The 13,190-nt window shown below is 40.4% G+C and overlaps 1 protein-coding gene across 22 annotated transcripts in view; it reads right to left on the bottom strand.

The window, feature by feature from the left end:
- Window positions 1-13,190, bottom strand: part of LOC139762966 (uncharacterized) — a 167,883-nt gene that overhangs the window by 23,590 nt on the left and 131,103 nt on the right. For 4 of the 22 annotated variants that reach the window (XM_071688366.1, XM_071688370.1, XM_071688369.1 and 1 more), the window contains 4 exons: window positions 9,401-9,619; window positions 6,908-7,074; window positions 5,937-6,064; window positions 5,607-5,703 (listed from right to left, as the gene is read on the bottom strand). The exons of 14 other annotated variants lie outside the window; for them this stretch is intronic. In XM_071688366.1, the coding sequence (XP_071544467.1) occupies window positions 5,607-5,703; window positions 5,937-6,064; window positions 6,908-7,021 (339 nt within the window). In that variant the 5' untranslated portion in view covers window positions 7,022-7,074; window positions 9,401-9,619. Of the gene's footprint in view, window positions 1-1,127; window positions 1,292-5,606; window positions 5,704-5,936; window positions 6,065-6,907; window positions 7,075-9,400; window positions 9,620-13,190 lie in introns of all 22 variants that reach the window. 4 more of the 22 variants (XM_071688374.1, XM_071688375.1, XM_071688368.1 and 1 more) reach the window with 2 other exon arrangements.

Below are 13,190 nucleotides of genomic sequence, written 5' to 3'. Positions count from 1 at the left end.
AAAATACTCACTCCATCTCCTTCTCACATCACCACTACTTGTTATCACCTCCCCATTTGCGCCCTTCACTGAAGTTCCCATTTGCTCCCTTGTCTTACGCACTTTATTTACCTCCTTCCAGAACATCTTTTTATTCTCCCTAAAATTTAATGATACTCTCTCACCCCAACTCTCATTTGCCCTTTTTTTCACCTCTTGCACCTTTCTCTTGACCTCCTGTCTCTTTCTTTTATACGTCTCCCACTCAACTGCATTTTTTCCCCGCAAAAATCGTCCAAATGCCTCTCTCTTCTCTTTCACTAATACTCTTACTTCTTCATCCCACCACTCACTACCCTTTCTAATCAAACCACCTCCCACTCTTCTCATGCCACAAGCATCTTTTGCGCAATCCATCACTGATTCCCTAAATACATCCCATTCCTCCCCAACTCCCCTTACTTCCATTGTTCTCACCTTTTTCCATTCTGTGCTCAGTCTCTCCTAGTACTTCCTCACACAAGTCTCCTTCCCAAGCTCACTTACTCTCACCACCCTCTTCACCCCAACATTCACTCTTTTTTTCTGAAAACCCATACAAATCTTCACCTTAGCCTCCACAAGATAATGATCAGACATCCCTCCAGTTGCACCTCTCAGCACATTAACATCCAAAAGTCTCTCTTTCGCGTGCCTGTCAATTAACACGTAATGCAATAACGCTCTCTGGCCATCTCTCCTACTTACATAAGTATACTTATGTATATCTCGCTTTTTAAACCAGGTATTCCCAATCATCAGTCCTTTTTCAGCACATAAATCTATAAGCTCTTCACCATTTCCATTTACAACACTGAACACCCCATGTATACCAATTATTCCCTCAACTGCCACATTACTCACCTTTGCATTCAAATCACCCATCACTATAACCCGTTCTCGTGCATCAAAACCACTAACACACTCATTCAGCTGCTCCCAAAACACTTGCCTCTCATGATCTTTCTTCTCATGCCCAGGTGCATATGCACCAATAATCACCCATCTCTCTCCATCAACTTTCAGTTTTATGGTTAGAAATTAGGAGGTTCCTTATCCCATTCCTATGCCCAACTAGATCAAAACAAGACCATTACGTAGCAGAAAACCTAAAACTAGTCAGCACTCCAGAGATCGTTCCTGCTATGGGACTGCCACGGGTGGTGAAGACATCCACTTCCATGTAGTTTGCACGCCAACTTTCCCGTACATTCTGATCTACACCATCTAGTAGGAACTCCCGGGTTATGCAGTCTAGCGAGTGGCCATTCACCTGCAAAGTGAAATGCTTAACCAAAAGCAACCACGTACTATTGATTATATTCCTTGACCACAATATGTCAGAACCACTAAACTCCATTTCCTCTGCTATTACTATTATTACCACTTAACACCACTCATCTACAGCTATGCCTGCTAGTTTGTCTAAAATTATGAAGGCCAACACGACAGTTTTTGGTTCCCAGTTATATGTATTAAATCATGAGCATACAGCCTTGGTTTGCTCACATACATCGACTTAAAGTGCAAGAATATACGAGTTAGCCAACTGTGCACCTGATCCATTCGATAAACAGGAAACCAAATATAGACATCCTATGTATATAACACAACATGTTTAGTAGCCAGTATAAAGCAGTATTAGCCATATAAAGGACACCAGTTTCATACTGGTTTGCAATGCAAGAAGTATGCCTACTTGAATCCACATTTACAAAGTGATATCCCCTCAAATTCTCAAAAAAATTTCCATTGGTTTAATAATCTTTTTAACATATACTTTCCCACGAATACTCAACAAACTTATACCTCTGTAATTTGAAAACTCACCTTTATCATCCCCTTTGCCTTTGTACAACAGTGCTATGCATGCATTCGCCAATCCTCAGGCACTTCACCATGAACCAAACATACATTGAATATCCTCGCCAACCAGTCAACAACATGGTCACCCCCTTTTTTGATAAATTCCACTGCTATATATATATATATATATATATATATATATATATATATATATCTGGGAGTGGATCTGGCAGCGGATGGAAACATGGAAGCGGAAGTGGATCATAGGGTGGGGGAGGGGGCGAAAATTCTGGGAGCCTTGAAGAATGTGTGGAAGTCGAGAACATTATCTCGGAAAGCAAAAATGGGTATGTTTGAAGGAATAGTGGTTCCAACAATGTTGTATGGTTGCGAGGCGTGGACTATGGATAGAGTTGTGCGCAGGAGGATGGATGTGCTGGAAATGAGATGTTTGAGGACAATGTGTGGTGTGAGGTGGTTTGATCGAGTAAGTAACGTAAGGGTAAGAGAGATGTGTGGAAATAAAAAGAGCATAGTTGAGAGAGCAGAAGAGGGTGTTTTGAAATGGTTTGGTCACATGGAGAGAATGAGTGAGGAAAGATTGACCAAGAGGATATATGTGTTGGAGGTGGAGGGAACGAGGAGAAGAGGGAGACCAAATTGGAGGTGGAAAGATGGAGTGAAAAAGATTTTGTGTGATCGGGGCCTGAACATGCAGGAGGGTGAAAGGAGGGCAAGGAATAGAGTGAATTGGAGCGATGTGGTATACCGGGGTTGACGTGCTGTCAGTGGATTGAATCAAGGCATGTGAAGCGTCTGGGGTAAACCATGGAAAGCTGTGTAGGTATGTATATTTGCGTGTGTGGACGTATGTATATACATGTGTATGGGGGTGGGTTGGGCCATTTCTTTCATCTGTTTCCTTGCGCTACCTCACAAACGCGGGAGACAGCGTCAAAGCAAAAAAAAAAAAAAAAAAAAAAAAAAATTATATTTATTTATTTTGCTTTGTCGCTGCCTCCCGCGTTTGCAAGGTAGCGCAAGGAAACAGACGAAAGAAATGGCCCAACCCACCCCCATACACATGTATATACACACACGTCCATATACGCAAATATACATACCCATACATCTCAATGTACACATATATATACACACACAGACACATACATATATACCCATGCACACAATTCACAATGTCTGCCTTTTTTCATTCCCATCACCACCTCGCCACACATGGAATACCATCCCCCTCCCCCCTCATGTGTACGGGGTAGCTCTAGGAAAAGACAACAAAGGCCTCGTTCGTTCACACTCAGTCTCTAGCTGTCATGCAATAATGCCTGTAACCACAGCTCCCTTTCCACATCCAGGCCCCAAACAGCTTTCCATGGTTTACCCCAGACGCTTCACATGCCCTGATTCAATCCACTGACAGCACGTCAACCCCGGTATACCACATCGATCCAATTCACTCTATTCCTTGCCCACCTTTCACCCTCCTGCATGTTCAGGCCCCGATCACACAAAATCTTTTTCACTCCATCTTTCCACCTCCAATTTGGTCTCCCACTTCTCCTCGTTCCCTCCACCTCCGACACATATATCCTCTTGGTCAATCTTTCCTCACTCATTCTTTCCATGTGCCCAAACCATTTCAAAACACCCTCTTCTGCTCTCTCAACCACGCTCTTTTTATTTCCACACATCGCTCTTACCCTTACATTACTTACTCAATCAAACCACCTCACACCACACATTGTCCTCAAACATCTCATTTCCAGCACATCCACCCTCCTGCGCACAACTCTATCCATAGCCCACGCCTCGCAACCATACAACATTGTTGGAACCACTATTCCTTCAAACATACCCATTTTTGCTTTCCGAGATAATGTTCTTGACTTCCACACATTCTTCAAGGTTCACAGGATTTTCGCCCCCTCCCCCACCCTATGATTCACTTCCGCTTCCATGGTTCCATCCGCTGCCAGATCCACTCCTAGATATCTAAAACACTTTACTTCCTCCAGTTTTTCTCCATTCAAACTTACCTCCCAATTGACTTGACCCTCAACCCTACTGTACCTAATAACCTTGCTCTTATTCACATTTACTCTTAATTTTCTTCTTTCACACACTTTACCAAACTCAGTCACCAGCTTCTGCAGTTTCTCACATGAATCAGCCACCAGCACTGTATCATCAGCGAACAACAAATCACATATATACTTTTTTTTTTTTTTGCTTTGTCGCTGTCTCCCGCGTTTGAGAGGTAGCGCAACGAAACACACGAAAGAAATGGCCCAACCCATCCCCCTACACATGTATTTACATACGTCCACACACGCAAATATACATACCTACACAGCTTTCCATGGTTTACCCCAGACGCTTCACATGCCCTGATTCAATCCATTGACAGCACGTCAACCCCGGTATAACACATCGATCCAATTCACTCTATTCCTTGCCCTCCTTTCACCCTCCTGCATGTTCAGGCCCCGATCACACAAAATCTTTTTCACTCCATCTTTCCACCTCCAATTTGGTCTCCCACTTCTCCTCATTCCCTCCACCTCCGACACATATATCCTCTTGGTCAATCTTTCCTCACTCATTCTCTCCATGTGCCCAAACCATTTCAAAACACCCTCTTCTGCTCTCTCAACCACGCTCTTTTTATTTCCACACATCTCTCTTACCCTTACATTACTTACTCAATCAAACCACCTCACACCACACATTGTCCTCAAACATCTCATTTCCAGCACATCCATCCTCCCACGCACAACTCTATCCATAGCCCACGTCTCGCAACCATACAACATTGCTGGAACCACTATTCCTTCAAACATACCCATTTTTGCTTTCCGAGATAATGTTCTCGACTTCCACACATTCTTCAAGGCTCCCAGAATTTTCGCCCCCTCCCCCACCCTATGATCCACTTCCGCTTCCATGGTTCCATCCGCTGCCAGATCCACTCCCAGTTATCGAAAACACTTTACTTCCTCCAGTTTTTCTCCATTCAAACTTACCTCCCAATTGACTTGACCCTCAACCCTACTGTACCTAATAACCTTGCTCTTATTCACATTTACTCTTAACTTTCTTCTTTCACACACTTTACCAAACTCAGTCACCAGCTTCTGCAGTTTCTCACATGAATCAGCCACCAGCGCTGTATCATCAGCGAACAACAACTGACTCACTTCCCAAGCTCTCTCATCCACCAATCACTCTCTCTCTTCCTACACGTACACATGCCTTACATCCTCGATAAAAACTTTTCACTGCTTCTAACAACTTGCCTCCCACACCTTATATTCTTAATACCTTCCACAGAGCATCTCTATTAACTCTATCATATGCCTTCTCCAGATCCATAAGTGCTACATACAAATCCATTTGCTTTTCTAAGTATTTCTCACATACATTCTTCAAAGCAAACACCTGATCCACACATCCTCTACCACTTCTGAAACCACACTGCTTTTCCCTAATCTGATGCTCTGTACATACTTTTATAAGACATTAAAATTTTGTTCATGGGAAATATCTACAAAACACAAATTCCTCATACATTTCCAAGCATCTGACTTAAAGGAAAAATAAATAAAAATAACATCTCATAACACGTGTGTCCATAACCTGAAGCACTAGTTCACATGGAATGAAGGAATCTCAATTTATTATTACACCCTTTTTTCAATATGGCAGTAAATATTTCCATTTCTCATGTTAATTTCATAGCAAATCTGTTTTATTTCATAACTCACCTCAAATATGTTGTTACCAAAAACACTCGCCTGGCCAGTCTTATGAAGGTATTCACTCAATGGATAGCCATTCAATGTCTCTCCCACCACTGGGCCTCTGCAAATAAAAATACTATTATAGAGAAGGTACATAATATTCCTACATAAAAATTTATCCATCCTCTCAAGATGAACCCCAAAAGTAGGTATCAAATATGGATACAACATGGCACATATACCTATCCACTTTAATAGACAGCATACATAAATTCAAGAGATTGTATGATAGTATTCAAGAAATGGAAAACAAAATACTCGAGTACAGACTTTATTTACTGTTATTATACTCACTCAATTACAGCACTCTGCAACTGGACAGGGATGGTAATGTCTTGATAAGCCGATCTTCGCCAGTAGCAGTCATCCAATCCCTCCAACACCAGGTTGTTTACGTTTACTGCCGTTACATCGCCAGATATCTTGGGGTTGCAAAATTTCTTTTTTTTTTCACAAAATTACACTAAATTTATGTTTTAGAAATAAACAAAACCTGGGCAAACTGGCACATGACATCTAGCAAAACAAACAAGCTGGAAATCTCCAACAAGAAACTTCAATTAGAAGGCAAAGCAACCAGCACATACAAATGAACAATGCAACACTTGTATGTACATACAAAACTGGCAGTTCAAGTAAGGAAAAACAATTATGAAATTAAGTGGTAGGGTGCTAATAACAAAAGCAAAAATGAATTATTTATATTTCATTATACTTGATCGCCATTTCCCGCATCAGTGACGTAGCACCAGGAAGCAGATGAACAGCTTATCCACTTATATACACAAACATAAATGCCCTTACATGCACATATGCATACATGTGTCTATGTTCATACATAGACACATATATACACATGTACATATTCATGCTTGCCTTCATCTATTCCTAGCAAAACACCCTGCCCCACAGGAAACAGTATCACTACCTCCTGCTTCAGCAAGGTAGTGCCAGGAAAACGGACAAAAAAGGCCACATTCATTCACACTCAGTCTCTAGCTGCCTTGTGTAATGCACCAAAACCACAGCTCCCTATCCACATCTAGGCCCACAGACCTTTCCATGGTTTACCCCAGACATGTCAAAAGCCCTGGTTCATCTACTGACAGCACGTCAACCCCGGTATATTCATATTCTAAAGCATTTATTATTTTGGTTAATATACATACAATGCTGAAACAAGCCATTATTTCTTTTCTAGTAGACTGAAATAACTACCTCAAACAATTTGAGAAGACCTCCAAAGAAATGAATATCATACTCACATGTAGTGGGCTTGTGAAATTAATTTCTTCTGCAATAATAATTTCTTCCACTTCTGCAAGCATTACATGAAGGTTGGATGGATCTATACCATTAACAGTACCTCCCTCCTCCATCACTACACCCTCTGCACTGCCCACACTTACTGACTTTCTAAACTTTATGCGACCTGAAATATACAAAGTTCATTTTTCAATAACTGGCATGTCAGTTTATATCATTTTCAGCCACTTAAAAACCCTGAACTCTTGTAGAGGTACATAGTGCATCTTAAACACAACAATCTGAACAATGGTGATACTCAGCATTTGACTTTGGTGTCAAGGAAAAATGAAATGACATGAAAGAAGTGGTGAGGGAGATTCAGCTTGAAAGAAAGCCTGCTTACAGAAATAATGAGAAACTGAATCAAGAGCAACATAGGGCAAGTATATGAAACAAGGGGTGAAAGAGGAGTGGAGGGCATTTAGGGAAGCACTGCTTACCTGTGCAGGTCACATGTTTGGTATGCAAAAGGTGGGATGTGGATATATGAAAATTGGGATGGAGTGAAGATGCAAGTGAAAGAAGCATATGGATATCATCTGCAGGAAAGGTGTGCAAGACCAGGAAGTGTAAAACTGCAAGCAACAAGATGTTAAGAGAAAGGTTAATGTGCCGAATATAGGAGCAAAAGAAGTCATGAAAATATATAAAGAAATTTTAGAAATGAGTATCATAGTGATGAAAGCAAGAGAACAAATGGAAGCAACAGTAAAATGAGCAAATGGAGATACAGATAAGCAAACAGTGAAAAAACGTTGGTATGAGTATGCTGGACTGCTGAATGTTTGATGATAGGGTAGCAGCAGTGGCATGTTTGAGACAAGGGGCATGTTGGTTAAAACTAATGTTACACAACAGAATGAGGAGGATTTTACCTGGCAAGTTAAGACATGTGTTCAAGTGGAGAGGGAAGAGGTGGAATGCTCCCAAGAAAAAGTGGGTCTGCATTAAACATGAGATTTCTCTATACATGAATACTCAACTCATGAACAGGGAGCTTCAGGAAGGAATAGGCTTAAGAGATATAGGTAGATAGATAGATGAAGGTGGTGAGGGAACATCTTTGGGTAGAGGGAAGGACTACAATATGCTTGGGGTTAAAATGGCATGGGAGATAAACTAGCCGCTTATGCAGATGATACAGCTCTGGTGGCAGATTACAAAAACATCTCTAGCTTGTGACATTCAAGACAGAGGAAATTCAAGAAAATGTGAGGATTAGACAGGATGGTTTGAGTTTCAGGATGTAGAGGACCTAGAGAAAGAGAAGGGCTTCAGGTAACTGGTAGAGGATATGGCAACATAAAACGATGGGGCTGGAGTGAGGGAGCAATGGTCCTACATTCATTAAGGATCATGTGAAAGATGAGACTGCCAGCTTGGGATAAGAAGGCTATATTTATACAGTGGTCCTAATATGGTGAATGGATAGGAGCGTTAAAGGAAGTGGTAGCAAGTGCAATCAAAGCTGACCAGGGTGTGCTATAACTGACAAGAAGATATGAAAAAAAATTTTGATCAGTGTCAGAAGTGGAGGGACAAAGGGATAGGGAGACTAAGGCAAGGACATAGTATAAGGGTTTCAGGTACAAGGGCTTGAACACTCAAGAAGGAAAGTGTTTGGAGCAATGAACCAAAAAAATCTGATATGAGAAGAGAAATTCAGTCACCGGGTTTAACCTGGTCATATATATACATTCTCTAAAGACATAATCGCTGTTTCCCACATCAGCAAGGTAGCGCCAGGAAACAGATGAAGAATGGCCCATCTACTCATATACACATATATATACATAAATGCCCATATATATACATACGCATGTACATATTCTTACTTGCCTGCCTTCATCCATTCCTGGCACTACCCCACCCCACAGGAAACAGCATTGCTACCCCATGCTTCATAGAGGTAGCACCAGGAAAAAAAAAAAAAAAAGGACACATTCGTTCATACTCAGTCTCTAGCTGTCATGTGTAATGAACTGTAACCACAGATCCCTATCCACACTCAGGCCCCAAAATATGTTAGACAAACTGCAAGTGGTTACACCAAGGAGAAAAGTCACCTTTGAGACCGTTATCAGCTGATGAAATTAAGCACAAGACTTGTACAAAAATGTAGAGCAATGCCTTTATAGTATAAAAGTGGTGCATGAACAGAATAAAATGGCAAAAAAGTGTTAATCCAAGCATCACACAAAAATTTAATAAGCTGTAAAACAGAGATGTTACAAACATAAAACACCCTCCCCTTACAGTGCAAATAGGTAACTATATCACTGACAACTTTCACCCCACAAAAGTACATCTTATCCTGCTCCAGCATGGTGTGCAAACTCAAAGTCCAAGGAGCTCCACAGAAAGGGTCCTTGCATTGCCTAAAATGAAATAAAAAAAACCCAGCAAACTGAAGAAAGGGGGATGTTGAAAAGGCCACCATTAACCATTACCATCAATTTTTTGAATAGTGTTCACTAGCACTACTTCTTGGCTCAAGTCCAGTTTGATTATCCTGTTGGAGTCCAAGAAACCAGCAACTACCACTTCATGGAAGTGATAAGTATTGGTGATCTTGTCAGGAGAGTTGTAGTCCACCAAGTTGGACCACAACTCATCATTGATTTGGACTGAACCAGTCACCACCACATCATCTTTGTAGACGAGACCACCTGTTGGATAAAAAAAGTAAATGGTTATCTTGACCCATAGGGGAAAAGAAGAAGACGAAGAAAAAAAAAACAGCCCCAGGTATGCACATTAGATACAATGTCAGCAATACCTTGATGATGGACATGCCAAGGAAAACTTGATGAAAGTTACAAGCTATCAGCTGGGCAGACCCTTCAAAACTGTGGTGCTTTACCCATACTTAATGCACAATTATTTGACAGTCCTACATTTTGGAGTTTCCGATATCATAAGAATTTACAGCTTAACAGTAACCAACCAATTAATACAGGCTTTCAAAATGACATTTAGCATCATACAAAACACTCGTGCTCATATTCAAATTATAATGCTTCATAAAAAGAAAAATATATAGTCACCTTCCAACGGTGCTGAATGCATCATGAATTTACATATCTATAAAAAAAATCCATGGTTATCATTCAGTGTATCAGAAGCAAAAATTAATATAACCAAAAATAGTGTAAAATGTATTAATTCTTCTCATACTGCACAAACCCACCATACATAATATTTCTTAGACTGTACAAATCATTCATACCAGTTTTTATGTATGAATTATACTTTAACACAAATACAGAGCAGATCTTTAAACTACTCTAGGAATGCCTTCCTATACTTCAGTTTCCTAAGAGTTAAAAAAGAGTTATTAAAAAAGGGGGTGACTGTATTATTGACTGGTTGGTAAGGTTATTTAATGTATGTATGACTCATGGCGAGGTGCCTGAGGATTGGCGGAATGCGTGCATAGTGCCATTGTACAAAGGCAAAGGGGATAAGAGTGAGTGCTCAAATTACAGAGGTATAAGTTTGTTGAGTATTCCTGGTAAATTATATGGGAGGGTATTGATTGAGAGGGTGAAGGCATGTACAGAGCATCAGATTGGGGAAGAGCAGTGTGGTTTCAGAAGTGGTAGAGGATGTGTGGATCAGGTGTTTGCTTTGAAGAATGTGTGTGAGAAATACTTAGAAAAGCAAAAGAATTTGTATGTAGCATTTATGGATCTGGAGAAGGCTTATGATAGAGTTGATAGAGATGCTCTGTGGAAGGTATTAAGAATATATGGTGTGGGAGGCAAGTTGTTAGAAGCAGTGAAAAGTTTTTATCGAGGATGTAAGGCATGTGTAGGTGTAGGAAGAGAGGAAAGTGATTGGTTCTCAGTGAATGTAGGTTTGCGGCAGGGGTGTGTGATGTCTCCATGGTTGTTTAATTTGTTTATGGATGGGGTTGTTAGGGAGGTAAATGCAATAGTTTTGGAAAGAAGGGCAAGTATGAAGTCTGTTGGGGATGAGAGAGCTTGGGAAGTGAGTCAGTTGTTGTTCGCTGATGATACAGCGCTGGTGGCTGATTCATGTGAGAAACTGCAGAAGCTGGTGACTGAGTTTGGTAAAGTGTGTGAGAGAAGAAAGTTAAGAGTAAGTGTGAATAAGAGCAAGGTTATTAGGTACAGTAGGGTTGAGGGTCAAGTCAATTGGGAGGTAAGTTTGAATGGAGAAAAACTGGAGGAAGTAAAGTGTTTTAGATATCTGGGAGTGGATCTGGCAGCGGATGGAACCATGGAAGCGGAAGTGGATCATAGGGTGGGGGAGGGGGAGAAAATCCTGGGAGCCTTGAAGAATGTGTGGAAGTCGAGAACATTATCTCGGAAAGCAAAAATGGGTATGTTTGAAGGAATAGTGGTTCCAACAATGTTGTATGGTTGCGAGGCGTGGGCTATGGAAAGAGTTGTGCGCAGGAGGGTGGATGTGCTGGAAATGAGATGTTTGAGGACAATGTGTGGTGTGAGGTGGTTTCATCAAGTAAGTAACGTAAGGGTAAGAAAGATGTGTGGGAATAAAAAGAGCGTTGTTGAGAGAGCAGAAGAGGGTGTTTCGAAATGGTTTGGGCACATGGAGAGAATGAGTGAGGAAAGATTGACCAAGAGGATATATGTGTCGGAGGTGGAGGGAACAAGGAGAAGTGGGAGACCAAATTGGAGGTGGAAAGATGGAGTGAAAAAGATTTTGTGTGATCGGGGCCTGAACATGCAGGAGGGTGAAAGGAGGGCAAGGAATAGAGGGAATTGGATCGATGTGGTATACCGGGGTTGACGTGCTGTCAGTGGATTAAATCAGGGCATGTGAAGCGTCTGGGGTAAACCATGGAAAGTTGTGTGGGGCCTGGATGTGGAAAGGGAGCTGTGGTTTCGGGCATTATTGCATGACAGCTAGAGACTGAGTGTGAACGAATGGGGCCTTTGTTGTCTTTTCCTAGTGCTACCTCACACACATGAGGGGGGAGGGGGATGGTATTCCATGTGTAGCGAGGTGGCGATGGGAATGAATAAAGGCAGACAGTGTGAATTGTGTGCATGGGTATATATGTGTGTGTCTGTGTGTGTGTATATATGTGTACATTGAAATGTATAGGTATGTATATTTGCGTGTGTGGACGTGTATGTATATACATTGTGTATGGGGGTGGGTTGGGCCATTTCTTTCGTCTGTTTCCTTGCGCTACCTCACAAACGCGGGAGACAGCGACAAAGCATAATAAATAAATAAATAAAAATTTTACACTTAACAACATTATCAATTAACACTTAAATTCACATTCTCCATCTCCTAACACATTCTCAAAACATTCCATACAACAGTTATACAAGATAACTCAAGAAATCACATAAAATAATAATTTCTTTATGTGATACTTGGTAAATTTTAAATCTAACACAGGCAAATATTGCAGTTCATACATTCTTACCACCTCCTTCAATAAACATTACCAAATACATTTTAACTACATTCAAAGTCAGTAACTTATAACATTAACAAAAAAGAAATAATCATTGATTCAAAAACACTAACCAGGCACACACATTTTCACATAGCTTACCTCAATTAATCTATCTTCTACTGCAATATACAATCCACACCCTTCACTTACAAATACTGATAAAAAATTAGTGTCAAAATGGCAATTAAAATTATTCCTACTACTCATAATCATATTTCAACAGCTATGTGAACCTCTTGTCAGGTTTCAATAACTTTTCTCAAATTTATAAAGCAAATATATAAACATTTATTAAACATGTCAATTTTGGCACTTGTCACCACTAAGGTTAACTAAGGTCAAATTTCAAAAGCTCATATTCATTCAATACAACTATTTTACCTAATTTTACATCACAAACCAAATCTTGACCCATATTTTACACAGCCCTCACTAATATCACCCATCACTCGGATCTTTCACAAGAATTGATACTTCCATACACTTTCTCCATCTCTTAATACTCTCAAAAACACACCACAATACCACTGAAAATCACCTCCTCTACACATCTAAATTAATTACTGATAATAAATTTTATTAAACATGTCAATTTTGGCAATTGTTACCACGAACGTTAACTTAGGTCAAATTTCAAAAGCTCATCTTCATTCAATACAAATATTTTACCTAATTTTACATCACAAACCAAATCTTGACCCATATTTTACACAGCCCTCACTAATATCACCCATCACTCGGATCTTTCACAACAATTAACACTTCCATATACTTTC

The sequence above is a fragment of the Panulirus ornatus genome, chromosome 45 (genome assembly GCF_036320965.1).
Source record: "Panulirus ornatus isolate Po-2019 chromosome 45, ASM3632096v1, whole genome shotgun sequence".
Taxonomy (NCBI): Eukaryota; Metazoa; Arthropoda; class Malacostraca; order Decapoda; family Palinuridae; genus Panulirus; species Panulirus ornatus.
The sequence above is the reverse complement of the archived record's forward strand: the minus strand, read 5'-3'. Positions and strand labels throughout refer to the sequence as shown.